Source organism: Heterodontus francisci, chromosome 32 (genome assembly GCF_036365525.1).
Source record: "Heterodontus francisci isolate sHetFra1 chromosome 32, sHetFra1.hap1, whole genome shotgun sequence".
In the NCBI taxonomy this organism is placed as follows: domain Eukaryota; kingdom Metazoa; phylum Chordata; class Chondrichthyes; order Heterodontiformes; family Heterodontidae; genus Heterodontus; species Heterodontus francisci.
In genome coordinates this window covers 1,529,563-1,545,945 of record NC_090402.1, presented here as the reverse complement: position 1 = coordinate 1,545,945, position 16,383 = coordinate 1,529,563, and the positions used below count along the sequence as shown (strand labels likewise).

Here is a 16,383-nt window from a genome sequence, read left to right as displayed (position 1 = left end):
TTTGAAAAGACAGACAATATTGGAAGGTGGGGATGGGAGGTGGGGAGGGGGGAGGGTAGCCCTGAGAGTAAAGTCTGACATTGTGGAAAGATCTTGGCTTGAAAGAGCAGGAAGTAGAATCGGTATGGGTAAAGATCAGAAAATACTGGTGAGTAGTTTACAGACCTCCCCCCCTCAACAGTAGCTTTATTGTTGGGCAGAGTATTAATCAAGAAATAAAATGCACTTGTAACAAAGTCAATTTAATAATCATGGGAGATTGTAATGCTCTTATAGAATGTAATGCTCATATAGACTGGATAAACCAAATTGGCCAAAGTAGTTTGGAAGACAAGTTCATGAAATGCATTTGAAACTGTTTCCTCGAACAATACATTGTCGAAGAACCAGGGAAGAGGCTATTTTAGATCTTGTTTTATATAATGAGACAAGGTTAATTAGTAATCTCATTGTGAGGGATGCTCTGGGGAAGAGTGATCATAATTTGATGGACTTTCACATTGAGTTTGAAAATGCCATACATAAGTCAGAAACTAGAGTGTTACACTTAAATAAAGTCAATTACATAGTTTTGAGGGGCAGATTAGGTAAGGTAGATTGGGAAATTAGATTAAAAGGTATGATGGTGCATGAACAATGGTGAACATTTAAAGAAATATTTCATAATGTTCACAAATCATCATTTCATCAACAAAAACTCCACAGGAAAAGAGATCCAACTGTGACTAACTAAATAGGTTAAATATAGTATAAATTAAAAGAGTCTCAGAATATTGCCAAGAAGAGCAGTGAAGATTGGAAGAGTTTTAGATACTAGCAAAGGATGACCAAAAATTGATAAAGAGGGAGGAAATAGAATGAGAATAAACTAAACAGAAATATAAAATCCAATGACATAAAATAAAAAATAGGAGCTGGAGTCAGCCATATGGTCCTTTGATCTTGCTCTGCCATTTAGTAAGATTGTGGCTGATCTATCTCAACTCCATCTTCCCACATTGTCCACATATCTCTTAATTCCCTGAATACCCAAAAATCTATCAATCTTGAATACACTCAATGACTGAGCATCCACAGTTATCTGGGGTAAAGATTCCTAACACTTTGCGTGAAGAAATTTCTTCTAATGACTGACTCCTTTTTCTGGGACTGGGACCCCTAGTTCTAGACTCCAGCCAGGGGAAACATCCTCCCAGCATCTATCCTGTCAAGCTACTTAAGAAATTTATATGTTTCAGTTAGATCAACTTTCATTGTGCTAAATTCTAGGGAATATAGGTCCAGTCTGTTCAATCTCTCCTCATAGGACAGTCTAGTGAACCTTTGTTGCACTCCATCTAAGGCAAGTATATGGCAAGTAGTTTCTCAATCTACATTAGCCAACTTGCCCCTTAGATTTAAGAACCAAGTTTCAGACTTAACTAAATCACTTTCAATCTCAATATAAAATTCTATAATATTATGATCACTATTCCCTGCTGTTAATTGACCATTTCTCATTGCACAATACTAGTTCCAAAATAGCCTGTTCCCTAGCTGGTTCCTTGACATACTTATTTAGAAAACTATCTTGTGTACATTCCATGAACTTGTCCTCCACACTATTACTGCAAATTTGGTTTGTCCACTCCAAATAAAGATTAAATTCCCCCATGATTACTGTATTACCCTTGTTACATGCACCTCCAATTTCCTGATTTATACTGAAACTGCAACTACTGTTAGGGGGCGTATAAACTACTCCCACCTATGTTTTTTGCCCCTTGTTGTTTCATAGCTCCACCCAAAAGGATTCTACATCTGATATTCCAAGTTTCTATAAGTATGTAAAAAGGAAGAGTAAAAAAAGTAAATTTGGGTTCTTTAGAGGCTGAGACAGGGAGAAACCATCATGGGAATAAGGAAATGGCAGAAACATTAAACAAATATTTTGTGCCTATCTTCACAGTAATTAGGAAGACAAATGGTTATGTTAGCCTTTATTGCAAGGGGGTGGGGGGGGGGTGGGGGGTAGAGGACAAGAAAGGAAGGCTCAGTGCAATTGTACAGGACTTTGGTGAGACCGCACCTGGAGTACCGTGCGCAGTTTTGTTCTCCTTACCAAGGAAAAGATATACTTGTCTTCTCCTAGACGGATTGCAACAAAGGTTCACTAGATTAATTCCTGGGTGAAATGGTTGACTTATAGGGAGAGGTTGAGTACAATGGGCATATGTTCTCTGGAGTTTAGGCGAATGAGAGGTTACTGAAATACATATGAATCTGAGAGGGTTTGACAGGATGGATGCTCCAAGGTTGTTTCCTCTGGCTGAAGAGTCTAGAACTAGAGGTCAGAGACTCAGAATTAGGGTTTGGCCATTTAGGACTGAGAGGAGGAGAAAGTTCTTCATCTAAAGGGTTGTGAATCGTTGCAATCTTCTACCCCAGAGGGCTGTGGATGCTCAGTCGTTGAATATATTCAAAGCTGTGATTGATCGATCATTTTTAACACTCAGGAAATCAAGGGATATGGAAATTGGGTGGGAAAGTGGAGTTGAGGTTGAGAATCAGCCATGATCTGATTGAATGGCAGAGCAGACTCCAGGTACCTGACTCCTGTTCCTATTTCATATCTTCGTATGCTTGTGTAAACTGGTAGGCTGGTGATTGTGTAAAGCACAGGGCTGGTGAGTGATGGTGTAACACACGGGACTAGTGAGTGATGGCGTAACACACGGGACTAGTGAGTGATGGCATAACACATGGGACTGGTGAGTGATGACGTAACACATGGGACTGGTGAGTGATGGTGTAAGACATGGGACGGGTGAGTGATGGTGTAAGACACGGGACTGGTGAGCGATAGCGCAACACACGGGACTGGTGAGTGATGGTGTAACACACGGGACTGGTGAGTGATAGTGTAACACACGGGACTGGTGAGTTATGGCGTAACACACGGGGCTGGTGAGTAATGGCGTAACACACGGGACTGGTGAGTGATGGCGTAACACATGGGGCTGGTGAGTGATGGCGTAACACATGGGGCTGGTGAGTGATGGTGTAACACACGGGACTGGTGAGTGATAGTGTAAGACACGGGATTGGTGAGTGATGGCGTAACACACGGGACTGGTGAGTGATGGCGTAACACACGGGACTGGTGAGTGATGGTGAAACACACGGGACTGGTGAGTGATGACGTAACACACGGGACTGGTGAGTGATGGTGAAACACACAGGACTGGTGAGTGATGGTGAAACACACGGGACTGGTGAGTGATGACGTAACACACGGGACTGGTGAGTGATGGCGTAACACACGGGACTGGTGAGTGATGGTGAAACACACGGGACTGGTGAGTGATGGTGAAACACACGGGACTGGTGAGTGATGACGTAACACACGGGACTGGTGAGTGATGACGTAACACACGGGACTGGTGAGTGATGGTGAAACACATGGGACTGGTGAGTGATGGTGAAACACACGGGACTGGTGAGTGATGACATAACACACGGGACTGGTGAGTGATGGTGAAACACATGGGACTGGTGAGTGATGGTGTAACACACGGGGCTGGTGAGTGATGGCGTAACACACGGGATTGGTGAGTGATGGCGTAACACACGGGACTGGTGAGTGATGACGTAACACATGGGACTGGTGAGTGATGGCGTAACACACGGGACTGATGAGTGATGGTGTAAGACATGGGACTGGTGAATGATGACGTAACACACGGGACCGGTGAGTGATGGCGTAACACACGGGACTGGTGAGTGATAGTGTAAGACACGGGGCTGGTGAGTGCTAGCGTAACACACGGGACTGGTGAGTGATGGCGTAACACACGGGACTGGTGAGTGATGGTGAAACACACGGGACTGGTGAGTGATGGCGTAACACACGGGACTGGTGAGTGATGGTGAAACACACGGGACTGGTGAGTGATGGCATAACACACGGGACTGGTCAGTGATAGCGTAACACACGGGACTGGTGAGTGATGGCGTAACACACGGGACTGGTGAGTGATAGCGTAACACATGGGACTGGTGAGTGATGGTGAAACACACGGGACTGGTGAGTGATGGCATAACACACGGGACTGGTGAGTGATGGCGTAACACACGGGACTGGTGAGTGACGGTGAAACACACGGGACTGGTGAGTGATGGCGTAAGACACGGGACTGGTGAATGATGGCGTAACACAAGGGACTGGTGAGTGATGGCGTAACACACGGGACTGGTGAGTGATGGCGTAACACACGGGACTGGGGAGTGATGGCGTAACACACGGGACTGGTGAGTGATGACATAACACATGGGACTGGTGACTGATAGTGTAACACACGGGGCTGGTGAGTGATAGTGTAACACACGGGACTGGTGAGTGATAGTGTATCACACGGGACTGGTGAGTGATAGCGTAACACACGGGACTGGTGAGTGATGGCATAACACACGGGGCTGGTGAGTGATAGTGTAACACACGGGGCTGGTGAGTGATAGTGTAACACATGGAACTGGTGAGTGATAGTGTAACACATGGGACTGGTGAGTGATAGTGTAACACATTGGACTGATGAGTGATGGTGTAACACACGGGGCTGGTGAGTGATAGTGTATCACACGGGACTGGTGAGTGATGGTGTAACACATGGGGCTGGTGAGTGATAGTGTAACACATGCGACTGGTGAGTGATAGTGTAACACACGGGGCTGGTGAGTGATAGTGTAACACATGGGACTGGTGAGTGATGGCATAACACACGGGGCTGGTGAGTGATAGTGTAACACATGGGACTGGTGAGTGATAGTGTATCACACGGGACTGGTGAGGGATGGTGTAACACACGGGACTGGTGAGTGATAGTGTAACACATGGGACTGGTGAGTGATGGCGTAACACACGGGACTGGTGAGTGATGGCGTAACACACGGGACTGGTGAGTGATGGCGTAACACACGGGACTGGTGAGTGATGGCGTAACACACGGGACTGGTGAGTGATAGTGTAACACATGGGACTGGTGAGTGATGGCATAACACACGGGGCTGGTGAGTGATAGTGTAACACATGGGACTGGTGAGTGATGGCGTAACACACGGGACTGGTGAGTGATAGTGTATCACACGGCACTGGTGAGTGATGGTGTAACACACGGGACTGGTGAGTGATGGCGTAACACATGGGGCTGGTGAGTGATGGCGTAACACATGGGGCTGGTGAGTGATGGTGTAACACACGGGACTGGTGAGTGATAGTGTAAGACACGGGATTGGTGAGTGATGGCGTAACACACGGGACTGGTGAGTGATGGCGTAACACATGGGACTGGTGAGTGATGGTGAAACACACGGGACTGGTGAGTGATGACGTAACACACGGGACTGGTGAGTGATGGTGAAACACACAGGACTGGTGAGTGATGGTGAAACACACGGGACTGGTGAGTGATGACGTAACACACGGGACTGGTGAGTGATGGCGTAACACACGGGACTGGTGAGTGATGGTGAAACACACGGGACTGGTGAGTGATGGTGAAACACACGGGACTGGTGAGTGATGACGTAACACACGGGACTGGTGAGTGATGACGTAACACACGGGACTGGTGAGTGATGGTGAAACACATGGGACTGGTGAGTGATGGTGAAACACACGGGACTGGTGAGTGATGACATAACACACGGGACTGGTGAGTGATGGTGAAACACATGGGACTGGTGAGTGATGGTGTAACACACGGGGCTGGTGAGTGATGGCGTAACACACGGGATTGGTGAGTGATGGCGTAACACACGGGACTGGTGAGTGATGACGTAACACATGGGACTGGTGAGTGATGGCGTAACACACGGGACTGATGAGTGATGGTGTAAGACATGGGACTGGTGAATGATGACGTAACACACGGGACCGGTGAGTGATGGCGTAACACACGGGACTGGTGAGTGATAGTGTAAGACACGGGGCTGGTGAGTGCTAGCGTAACACACGGGACTGGTGAGTGATGGCGTAACACACGGGACTGGTGAGTGATGGTGAAACACACGGGACTGGTGAGTGATGGCGTAACACACGGGACTGGTGAGTGATGGTGAAACACACGGGACTGGTGAGTGATGGCATAACACACGGGACTGGTCAGTGATAGCATAACACACGGGACTGGTGAGTGATGGCGTAACACACGGGACTGGTGAGTGATAGCGTAACACATGGGACTGGTGAGTGATGGTGAAACACACGGGACTGGTGAGTGATGGCATAACACACGGGACTGGTGAGTGATGGCGTAACACACGGGACTGGTGAGTGACGGTGAAACACACGGGACTGGTGAGTGATGGCGTAAGACACGGGACTGGTGAATGATGGCGTAACACAAGGGACTGGTGAGTGATGGCGTAACACACGGGACTGGTGAGTGATGGCGTAACACACGGGACTGGGGAGTGATGGCGTAACACACGGGACTGGTGAGTGATGACATAACACATGGGACTGGTGACTGATAGTGTAACACACGGGGCTGGTGAGTGATAGTGTAACACACGGGACTGGTGAGTGATAGTGTATCACACGGGACTGGTGAGTGATAGCGTAACACACGGGACTGGTGAGTGATGGCATAACACACGGGGCTGGTGAGTGATAGTGTAACACACGGGGCTGGTGAGTGATAGTGTAACACATGGGACTGGTGAGTGATAGTGTAACACATGGGACTGGTGAGTGATAGTGTAACACATTGGACTGATGAGTGATGGTGTAACACACGGGGCTGGTGAGTGATAGTGTATCACACGGGACTGGTGAGTGATGGTGTAACACATGGGGCTGGTGAGTGATAGTGTAACACATGGGACTGGTGAGTGATAGTGTAACACACGGGGCTGGTGAGTGATAGTGTAACACATGGGACTGGTGAGTGATGGCATAACACACGGGGCTGGTGAGTGATAGTGTAACACATGGGACTGGTGAGTGATAGTGTATCACACGGGACTGGTGAGGGATGGTGTAACACACGGGACTGGTGAGTGATAGTGTAACACATGGGACTGGTGAGTGATGGCGTAACACACGGGACTGGTGAGTGATGGCGTAACACACGGGACTGGTGAGTGATGGCGTAACACACGGGACTGGTGAGTGATGGCGTAACACACGGGACTGGTGAGTGATAGTGTAACACATGGGACTGGTGAGTGATGGCATAACACACGGGGCTGGTGAGTGATAGTGTAACACATGGGACTGGTGAGTGATGGCGTAACACACGGGACTGGTGAGTGATAGTGTATCACACGGCACTGGTGAGTGATGGTGTAACACACGGGACTGGTGAGTGATAGTGTAACACACGGGACTGGTGAGTGATAGTGTAACACACGGGACTGGTGAGTGATAGCGTAACACACGGGACTGGTGAGTGATAGTGTATCACACGGGACTGGTGAGTGATGGTGTAACACACGGGACTGGTGAGTGATAGTGTAACACATGGGACTGGTGAGTGATGGCGTAACACACGGGACTGGTGAGTGATGGCGTAACACACGGGACTGGTGAGAGTGATGGCGTAACACATGGGACTGGTGAGTGATAGCGTAACACACGGGACTGGTGAGTGATGGTGAAACACACGGGACTGGTGAATGATAGTGTAAGACACGGGACTGGTGAGTGATAGTGTAAGACACGGGATTGGTGAGTGATGACGTAACACACGGGACTGGTGAGTGATAGTGTAACACACGGGACTGGTGAGTGATAGTGTAACACATGGGACTGGTGAGTGATAGCGTAACACACGGGACTGGTGAGTGATAGTGTAACACATGGGACTGGCAATGCATGATCCAGATGCTCTGAGATACTTACAGGCAGTACAGTGATCTCTTTCTGTAGAAGTCGGATTTCCTGAAAAGGCCAAAGTAGATTTATTAAACCGATGCAAACTTTTTGTTCTCTTCGTGAGATCATCAACATTCCATAAACAACTACAAAACAGCTGAGCACACACAAGGTTGGAGTCTCTCACTATTACAAACTGTTTGCCTTCCTAATTCTTGATGTTTCTCAAAGCAACTCCAACCAGATCTTTTGTTTTCGCCGCTCCCAGTGACCAAGTTTAAAAGTGAGCTCAAACCTGAGAGAAGGATGACCTTCCTCTCTGTGATTACCAGTCACAGAAAGTCAATGACTTGGATTAAGGAATAGACAGCCATATATTCAGCATTTCTGACAATACTAAGTTAGGTGGCACAGTAAGTATTGTAGATGGGAGCAGAAAGTTGCAAAGGGCCATTGATAGATTTAGTGAGTGGGAAAAACTGGCAGATGGCATTCAATGTAGGGAAGTGTGAAATTATCCACTTGGACCTAAGAAAGATCGGAGTATTTTCTAAATGATGATAGGCTAAGAACTGTGGTGGAGCAGAAATATTTAGGGGTCCGAGTACAAAAAAGTCTAATGAAATATCGGCCTTTATCTCAAGGGCTGGAATACAAAGGGGTGGAAGTTATGTCACAGCTGTACAGAGCTCTGGTCAGACCCCAGAGTAACTGTCTTTCCACAGATGCTGCCAGACCTGCTGAGTGAATCCAGCATTTCTTGTTTTTGTCCCAGAGTAATTGTGTTCAGTTCTGGGCCCCGCACCTCAGGAAGGATATATCGGCCTTGGAGTGGGTGCAGCACAGATTCACCAGAATAATACTGGGGTTAAAAGGGTTAAATTAAGAGGACAGGTTGCACAGACGAAGCTTATATTCCCTCCAATACAGAAGGAGTAATTGAGGTGTTTAAGACAGGTCTTTCAGGGGTGATGTCAGGAAATACTTCACACAAAGGGGAGTGGAAATCTGGAACTCTGTCCCCCAAAAAGCTGTTGAGACTGGGGGTCAATTAAAAATTTCAAAGCTGAGATTGACAGATTTTTGTTGGGTAAGGGGATTAAGAACCAAGACAGTTAATTCAAGTTGAGGTGCAGAGCCATGATCTGATTAAATGGTGGAACAGGCTCGAGGGGCTGAATGGCCTCCTCCTCTTCCTGTGAAACAGACTCGAGGGGCTGAATGGCCTCCTCCTCTTCCTGTGAAACAGACTCGAGGGGCTGAATGGCCTCCTCCTCTTCCTGTGAAACAGACTCAAGGGGCTGAATGGCCTCCTCCTCTTCCTGTGAAACAGACTCGAGGGGCTGAATGGCCTCCTCCTCTTCCTGTGAAACAGACTCGAGGGGCTGAATGGCCTCCTCCTCTTCCTGTGAAACAGACTCGAGGGGCTGAATGGCCTCCTCCTGTTCCTGTGTAACAGGCTCGAGGGGCTGAATGGCCTCCTCCTGTTCCTGTGTAACAGGCTCGAGGGGCTGAATGGCCTCCTCCTGTTCCTGAGTACAGTTGGTACTGTAGGTAAAGGGATGAGATTGATGAGGGAATTTTTAAGAGTGAGTTCCAGAGCCATGACTAGCCTTGGGGTTCAGACCTGAATAAAATGATAGACCAGCAATCAAGTGGTACCTGAAAGTGAGTGCTATAATGTCCATCAGCGTTGACAATGTCCACCTCAGCCCCACCCTGGACAAGGACAGTCTTCACCTTTGTGCCAGCAAGATGAGTGTGAAGTTGTGAGGCAAAGATGTGGATCCCAGACTGAGGCAGGGCCTAGAAATAGAAACAGAAACGAAACATCAACACTGCACCTGACCTACTGTCCAATATGGTGACACCTCACTGACACTGACACTGACTGAGAGTAGGCTGGATGTGTCTGTGGTCCTCATTCTCTGTCCCAGTCACTCTCTGACCATCAGTCAACACTTTCTGTCCTTCGTCACTCTCTGGCCCTGGTCACTCTCTCCCTCTCCAGTCACACTCTGCCTTTGGTCAATATGTGCTCTAGGTCACTGTCTACTCTTGGTCACTCTTTACCTGGGTCACTCTCTACCCCCACCGGTCATTCTCTGGTCTGGTCGCTCTCTGTCCTGGTCACTCTCTGACCTCCAGTCCTCATTTTTTGTCCGCAGTCACTCCCTTCCCTGGTCACTCTCGACCCAACCACCCCCACCACCACCACCCCCCACCTCCCCCGCCTCCCAGTCCCTCTCTGCCTTTGGTCAATATCTGATCCAGATTACCCTCTGCTGCCAGTCACTCTTCGCCCCAGTCACTCTTCAGCCCTCAACCCCACCCCTCACTGTATAACCCTCTGGTATCAAAGGTTTATCAGTTTCAGGAGCTGTGCATCCGCTCACCTGCTCAGTGCACTCCGCTGTACAATATCCACTGAGCACGAAGCTTGCCTCACTCGGTGGAATAGCCATGACTGGAGTGTACACCAGCCCTAGTTCCATGATTCCTGCGTTGTACTTCCGTAAGGTGGGAGTGTAGAACAGGCGAATCCCGGAGTTATCTAACCTTCCTGGGATGGGAAATGTTTGTCATTGTTAGTGATGGGAATAGTGACCTGAAACCTGCCTGGTATATTAAACACATGCTCATCCTGCGGCCAAACTGGGTTAGACAGGATTCCACTGGGGCTAAACCGGTTTCCACTGGGGCTAAACCAGGCTATACATATACATCGTTCCCTCCGCGACACCCTGGTCCACTCCTCCATTATCCCCACCACCTCGTCCCCGTCCCAGGGCACCTTCCCTTGCAATCGCAGGAGGTGTAATACCTGCCCATTTACCTCCTCTCTCCTCACTATCCCAGGCCCCAAACACTCCTTTCAGGTGAAGCAGCGATTTACTTGTACTTCTTTCAATGTAGTATACTGTATTCGCTGCTCACAATGTGGTCTCCTCTACATTGGGGAGACCAAGCGCAGACTGGGTGACCGCTTTGCGGAACATCTCCGCTCAGTCCGCAAGCAGGACCCTGAGCTTCCGGTTGCTTGCCATTTCAACACTCCCCCCTGCTCTCATGCTCACATCTCTGTCCTGGGATTGCTGCAGTGTTCCAGTCAACATCAACGCAAGCTCGAGGAACAGCATCTCATCTACCGATTAGGCACACTACAGCCTGCCGGACTGAACATTGAGTTCAATAATTTCAGAGCATGACAGCCCCCCACTTTACTTTCATTTTTAGTCATTTTTAGTTATTTTTTCTTCCTTTTTTTTTTACATTCCTTTTTACATTTTTTACAATCTTTTTTTGCATTTATTTCATTTCATCTTAGTTTGTTCAGTTTGCTTACCCACTGTTTTTTTCAGGTTGTTTTTCTTCAGGTTTGCACTTGCTGATGTTCAATATTCAGTATATTCACACCTAATCTGTACTAATGCTTTGTCTTTCAACACACCATTAACATATTGTTTGCCTTTGCTCCGTGACCTTTTGGTCAGCTATGTGGCCTGGTCCAATCTACACCTTCTCCTTTGTTATCTCTTGCCCAACCCCCACCTCACTTGTTTATAATCTGTGACTTTTCTAATATTTGTCAGTTCCGAAGAAGGGTCACTGACCCGAAACGTTAACTCTGCTTCTCTTTCCACAGATTCTGCCAGACCTGCTGAGTGAATCCAGCATTTCTTGTTTTTGTTGCTATACAAGGTTATACTGCGCTAAACTATGTTATACAGGATTATACTGGGCTAAACTGTGTTATACAGGGTTACACAGGGGTTAAAACAGGCTATACAAGGTTATACTGGGGCTCAACTGGGATATACTAGGTAAAACCAGGACATACAGGGTTATACTGGGGCTAAACTGGGTTATTAGAATTCAGCACAGGAGGACAGAGGGATTGATTAAGAAGGGGAAAATCGAGTATGAGAGTAAGCTTGGAGAGATCTTAAAAACTGACTGTAAAAGCTTCTATAGATATGTGAAGAGAAAAAGATTAGTGACGACAAATGTGGATCCCTTACAGTCAGAAACGGGGGAATTTATTATGGGGAACAAAGAAATGGCAGAACAATTAAACATATACTTTGGTTCTGTCTTCACAAAGGAGGACACAAATTACCTCCCAGAAATGTTGGGGACCATATGGTCTAGTGAGAAGGAGGAACTGTATGAAATCAGTATTAGTAGGGAAATGGTGTTGGGGAAATTGATGGGATTGAAGGCCGATAAATCCCCAGGGCCTGATAATCTACATCCCAGAGTACTTAAGGAAAATAGTAGATGCATTGCTGGTCATTTTTCAAAATTCTATAGACTCCGGAACAGTTCCAATGGATTGGAGGGTAGCTAATGTAACCCCACTATTTAAAAAAAGAGGTAGAAAGAAAACAGGAATTATAGACTGGTTAGCCTATAGTGTGGGGAAAATGCTAGAGTCCATTATAAAAGATGTAATGGCACAGCACTTGGAAAACAATGACATGATTGGACAAAGTCAACATGGATTTACGAACGGAAAATCATGCTTGACAAATCTACTGGAATTTTTTGAGGATGTAACTAATAGAATAGATAAGGGAGAACCAGTGGATGTGGTGTATTTGGACTTTCAGAAGGCTTTTGATAAGGTCCCACATAAGAGATTAGCATGCAAAATTAAAGCACATGGGATTGGGGGTAAGGTACTGACATGGATAGAGAACTGGTTGGCAGACAGGAAACAAAGAGTAGGAATAAACAGGTATTTTTCCAAGTGGCAGGCAGTGACTAGTGGGGTACCGCAGGGATCGGTGCTAGGACCCCAGCTATTCACAATATATATTAATGATATAGAGGAGGGAATTAAATGTAATATATCCAAGTTTACAGACAACACAAAACTGGGTGGGAGTATGAGCTGTGAGGAGGATGCAGAGAAGCTCCAGTGTGATTTGGACAGGTTGAGTGAGTGGGCAAATACATGGCAGATGCAGTATAATGTGGATAAATGGGAGGTTATCCACTTTGGTGGAAAAAACGGAAAGGCAGATTATTATCCGAACGGCGATAGATTGGGAAAGGGGAATATGCAGTGAGACCTGGGTGTTCTCGTACACCAGTCGCTGAAATTAAGCATTCAGGTGCAACAGGCGGTAAAAAAGGCAAATGGTATGTTGGCCTTCATAGCGAGAGGATTCAAGTACAGGAGCAGGGATGTCTTACTGCAGTTATACAGGGCCTTGGTGAGACCACATCTGGAATATTGTGTGCAGTTTTGGTCTCCTTATCTGAGGAAGGATGTTCTTGCTATAGAGGGAGTGCAGCAAAGGTTCACCAGACTGATTCCTGGGATGGTGGGACTGACATATGAAGAGAGATTAGGACATAGAGTCCGAGAGTTATACAGCACAGAAACAGGCCCTTCGGCCCATCGTGTCTGTGCTGGCCATACACACCCACCTATTCTAATCCCATATTCCTGCACTTGGCCCGTAGCCTTGTATGCTATGGCGTTTCAAGTGCTCATCTAAATACTTCTTAAATGTTGTGAGGGTTCCTGCCTCTACCACCTCTTCAGGCAGTGCGTTCCAGATTCCAACCACCAGCTGGGTGCCCCCTGGTTTTTGACCACTCTACTAAAGGAAAAAGTTTCTTCCTATCTACCCTATCAATGCCCCTCATAATTTTGTATACCTCAATCATGTTCCCCCTCAGCCTTCTCTGCTCTTAGGAAAACAACCCTAACCTTTTCAGTCTCTCTTCATAGCTGAAATGCTCCAGCCCAGGCAACATCCTGGTGAATCTCCTCTGCACCCTCTCCAGTGCAATCACATCCTTCCTATAGTGTGGTGACCAGAACTGTACACAGTACTCCAGCTGTGGCCTAACTAGCATTTTATACAGCTCCATCATAACCTCCCTGCTCTTATATTCTATGCCTCGGCTGATAAAGGCAAGTATCCCATATGCCTTCCTAACCACCTTATCTACCTATGCTGCTGCCTTCAGTGATCTATGGACAAGTACACCAAGGTCCCTCTGACTTTCTGTACTTCCTAGGGTCCTACCATCCATTGTATATTCCCTTGCCTTGTTAATCCTCCCAAAATGCATCACCTCACACTTCTCAGGATTAAATTCCATTTGCCATTGCTCCGCCCATCTTACCAGCCCATCTATATCTCCCTGTAATCTAAGGATTTCCTCCTCACTATTTACACCACCACCAATTTTTGTGTCATCTGCGAACTTACTGATCATACCTCCTATATTCACGTCTAAATCATTAATGTACACTACAACAGCAAGGATCCCAGCACCGATCCCTGTGGTACACCACTGGTCACAGGCTTCCAATCGCTAAAACAGCCCTCGACCATCACCCTCTGCCTCCTGTCATTCAGCCAATTTTGGATCCAATTTGCCAAATTGCCCTGGATCCCATGGGCTCTTACCTTCTTAACCAATCTCCCATGCGGGACATTATCAAAAGCCTTACTGAAGTCCATGTAGATTACATCAACTGCTTTACCCTCATCGACACATCTAGTCACCTCCTCGAAAAATTCAATCAGGTTAGTTAGACATAATTATGTTTGTATTTGTTAGAGTTTAGAAGAATGAGAGGGGATCTCATAGAAACCTACAAAATTCTAACAGGACTGGACAGACTAGTTGCAGGAAGGATGTTCCCGATGGTGGGGGAGTCCAGGACCAGGGGTCACAGTCTAAGGATAAGGGGTAAGCCATTTAGGACTGAGATGAGGGATTTCTTCACCCAGAGAGTGGTGAACCTGTGGAATTCTCTACCACAGAAAGCAGTTGAGGCGAAAACATTAAATATATTCAAGAAAGAGTTAGATATAGTTCTTAGGGCTAAAGGGATCAAGTGATACAGGAAAAAGCAGGAACAGGGTACTGAGTTTGGATGATCAGCCATGATCGTATTGAATGGCGCAGCAGGCTCGAAGGGCCGAATGGCCTACTCCTGCTCCTATTTTCTATGTTTCTATGTTTCTATCATTTCAAAACTCAGGTAATTTTAGAAATTCTAAGGTTTTTGATTGGTAATACTAGTTAAGCTTAGTAGATTGGGAAACTGAGAGAGTTAATTAAGAAAGTGATTAAGTAATTAAAGTGAATTAACTAATAGCATAAGTAACAATGGCAGGACAGATGTTATGTTGCAGCTGTGGTGTGTGGGAGCTTTTGGATGCCAAGACGATCCAGGACAAACACATCTGCAGAAAGTGTGAGCAGCTAGAGGAATTCCGGATCAGGAGTATTGATCTGGAAGCCAAACTGCAAACACTGTGCAACATAAGGAAGGGGGAGAAATACCTGGACACTTTGTTCCAAAAGACGGTCACACCTCTTAGAACAGGATCATCTGTTTTGGTCAGCAGTGAGGGACAGGAGGGTGTGACCGTGAGTGAGGCAGGTAAAGGGACCGAGCAGACAGAAATGGAGGAACTCAGACTATGTAATTGTCAAACAGGTTTGCGGTGCTCTTAACCTGTGTGGATGAAAGCGAGGTCTGCAAGGTGGATGAGCAGACTGGCCATGGCACTGTGGACAGGAAGCTATTCAATGGGGGAGCAAAAGGGAATGTAGTGGCAGTAAGGGATAGTAAAGTGAGGGGGATTGAAACTGTTCTGTGCAGCCGAGAGCGTGAGTCCAGAAGGCTGTGTTGCCTGCCCAGTATCGGGGTTCGGGACATCTGCTCAGTAGAGGCCTGCTACCCGACCTGAACCCGACAGGACCCAACGACATATGTAGGGTTCGGGTCGGTTCAGGCCCATCTTCGGGGCCGGCTTTCGGGCTTGGGGCGGGTCGGGCCAAGTCCAGATCGAGTAGGGTCGGGTCGGGTTCGGGTCGGGCCAAAATCGGAGGGACTTGGGCCAGGTCAGGCTCGGGCCCGCTGTAGTTTGTTCGGGTTCGGGTTCTTTTTCCCGACCTAAAGCAGGCCTTTACTGCTCAGGGCTGGACAGGAACTTGGAGTGGGAGGGGGAGGATCCAGTTGTCGTGGTCCATGTAGGTACCAACAACATAGGTGGGACTAGGAAAGAGGTTCTGCTTAGACAGTATGAGGAGCTCGGCACCAAATTGAGGAGCAGAAACTCGAGGGTAATAATCTCTGGATTATTACCTGAGCCAAGTGCCAATTATCAGAGAGCAAATACGATTAGTGAAATTGAAACATGGCTCAAAGACTGGTGTGGGAGAAGTGGGTTTCGGTTCGTGGGGCACTGGCACTAGTACTGGGGAAAGTGGGGGCTGTACCGTTGGGATGGTCTGCAGCTGAACTGTGCTGGGACCAGTGTTGTGGCAAACTGTATAACCAGGGAAGTAGAGAGGGCTTTAAACTAAACAAGGGGGAGAGGGATCAAGCCTGGGTCGATGTAACAAATCAAGGGGTAGAGTCAAAGCAGGAGAGCAGAATAGTAATATGGGAAATGAAGGTCAGAGAATGGCAGGAAGGGACAGAGAGAAAAAAACCTAATATCACACCAACAGTCAGGACTATGATGTTACAAAGATAACAAAAA

General features: G+C 47.2%; 1 protein-coding gene across 1 annotated transcript in view; it reads right to left on the bottom strand.

Annotated features, from left to right (window-relative positions):
- dbh (dopamine beta-hydroxylase (dopamine beta-monooxygenase)) overlaps window positions 1-16,383 on the bottom strand; it is a 61,168-nt gene that overhangs the window by 14,460 nt on the left and 30,325 nt on the right. The window contains exons 6-8 of the mRNA XM_068011829.1: window positions 10,252-10,418; window positions 9,518-9,661; window positions 7,883-7,921 (exon numbers count right to left, since the gene is read on the bottom strand). Coding sequence (XP_067867930.1) covers window positions 7,883-7,921; window positions 9,518-9,661; window positions 10,252-10,418 — 350 coding nt within the window. The remainder of the gene's footprint in view (window positions 1-7,882; window positions 7,922-9,517; window positions 9,662-10,251; window positions 10,419-16,383) is intronic.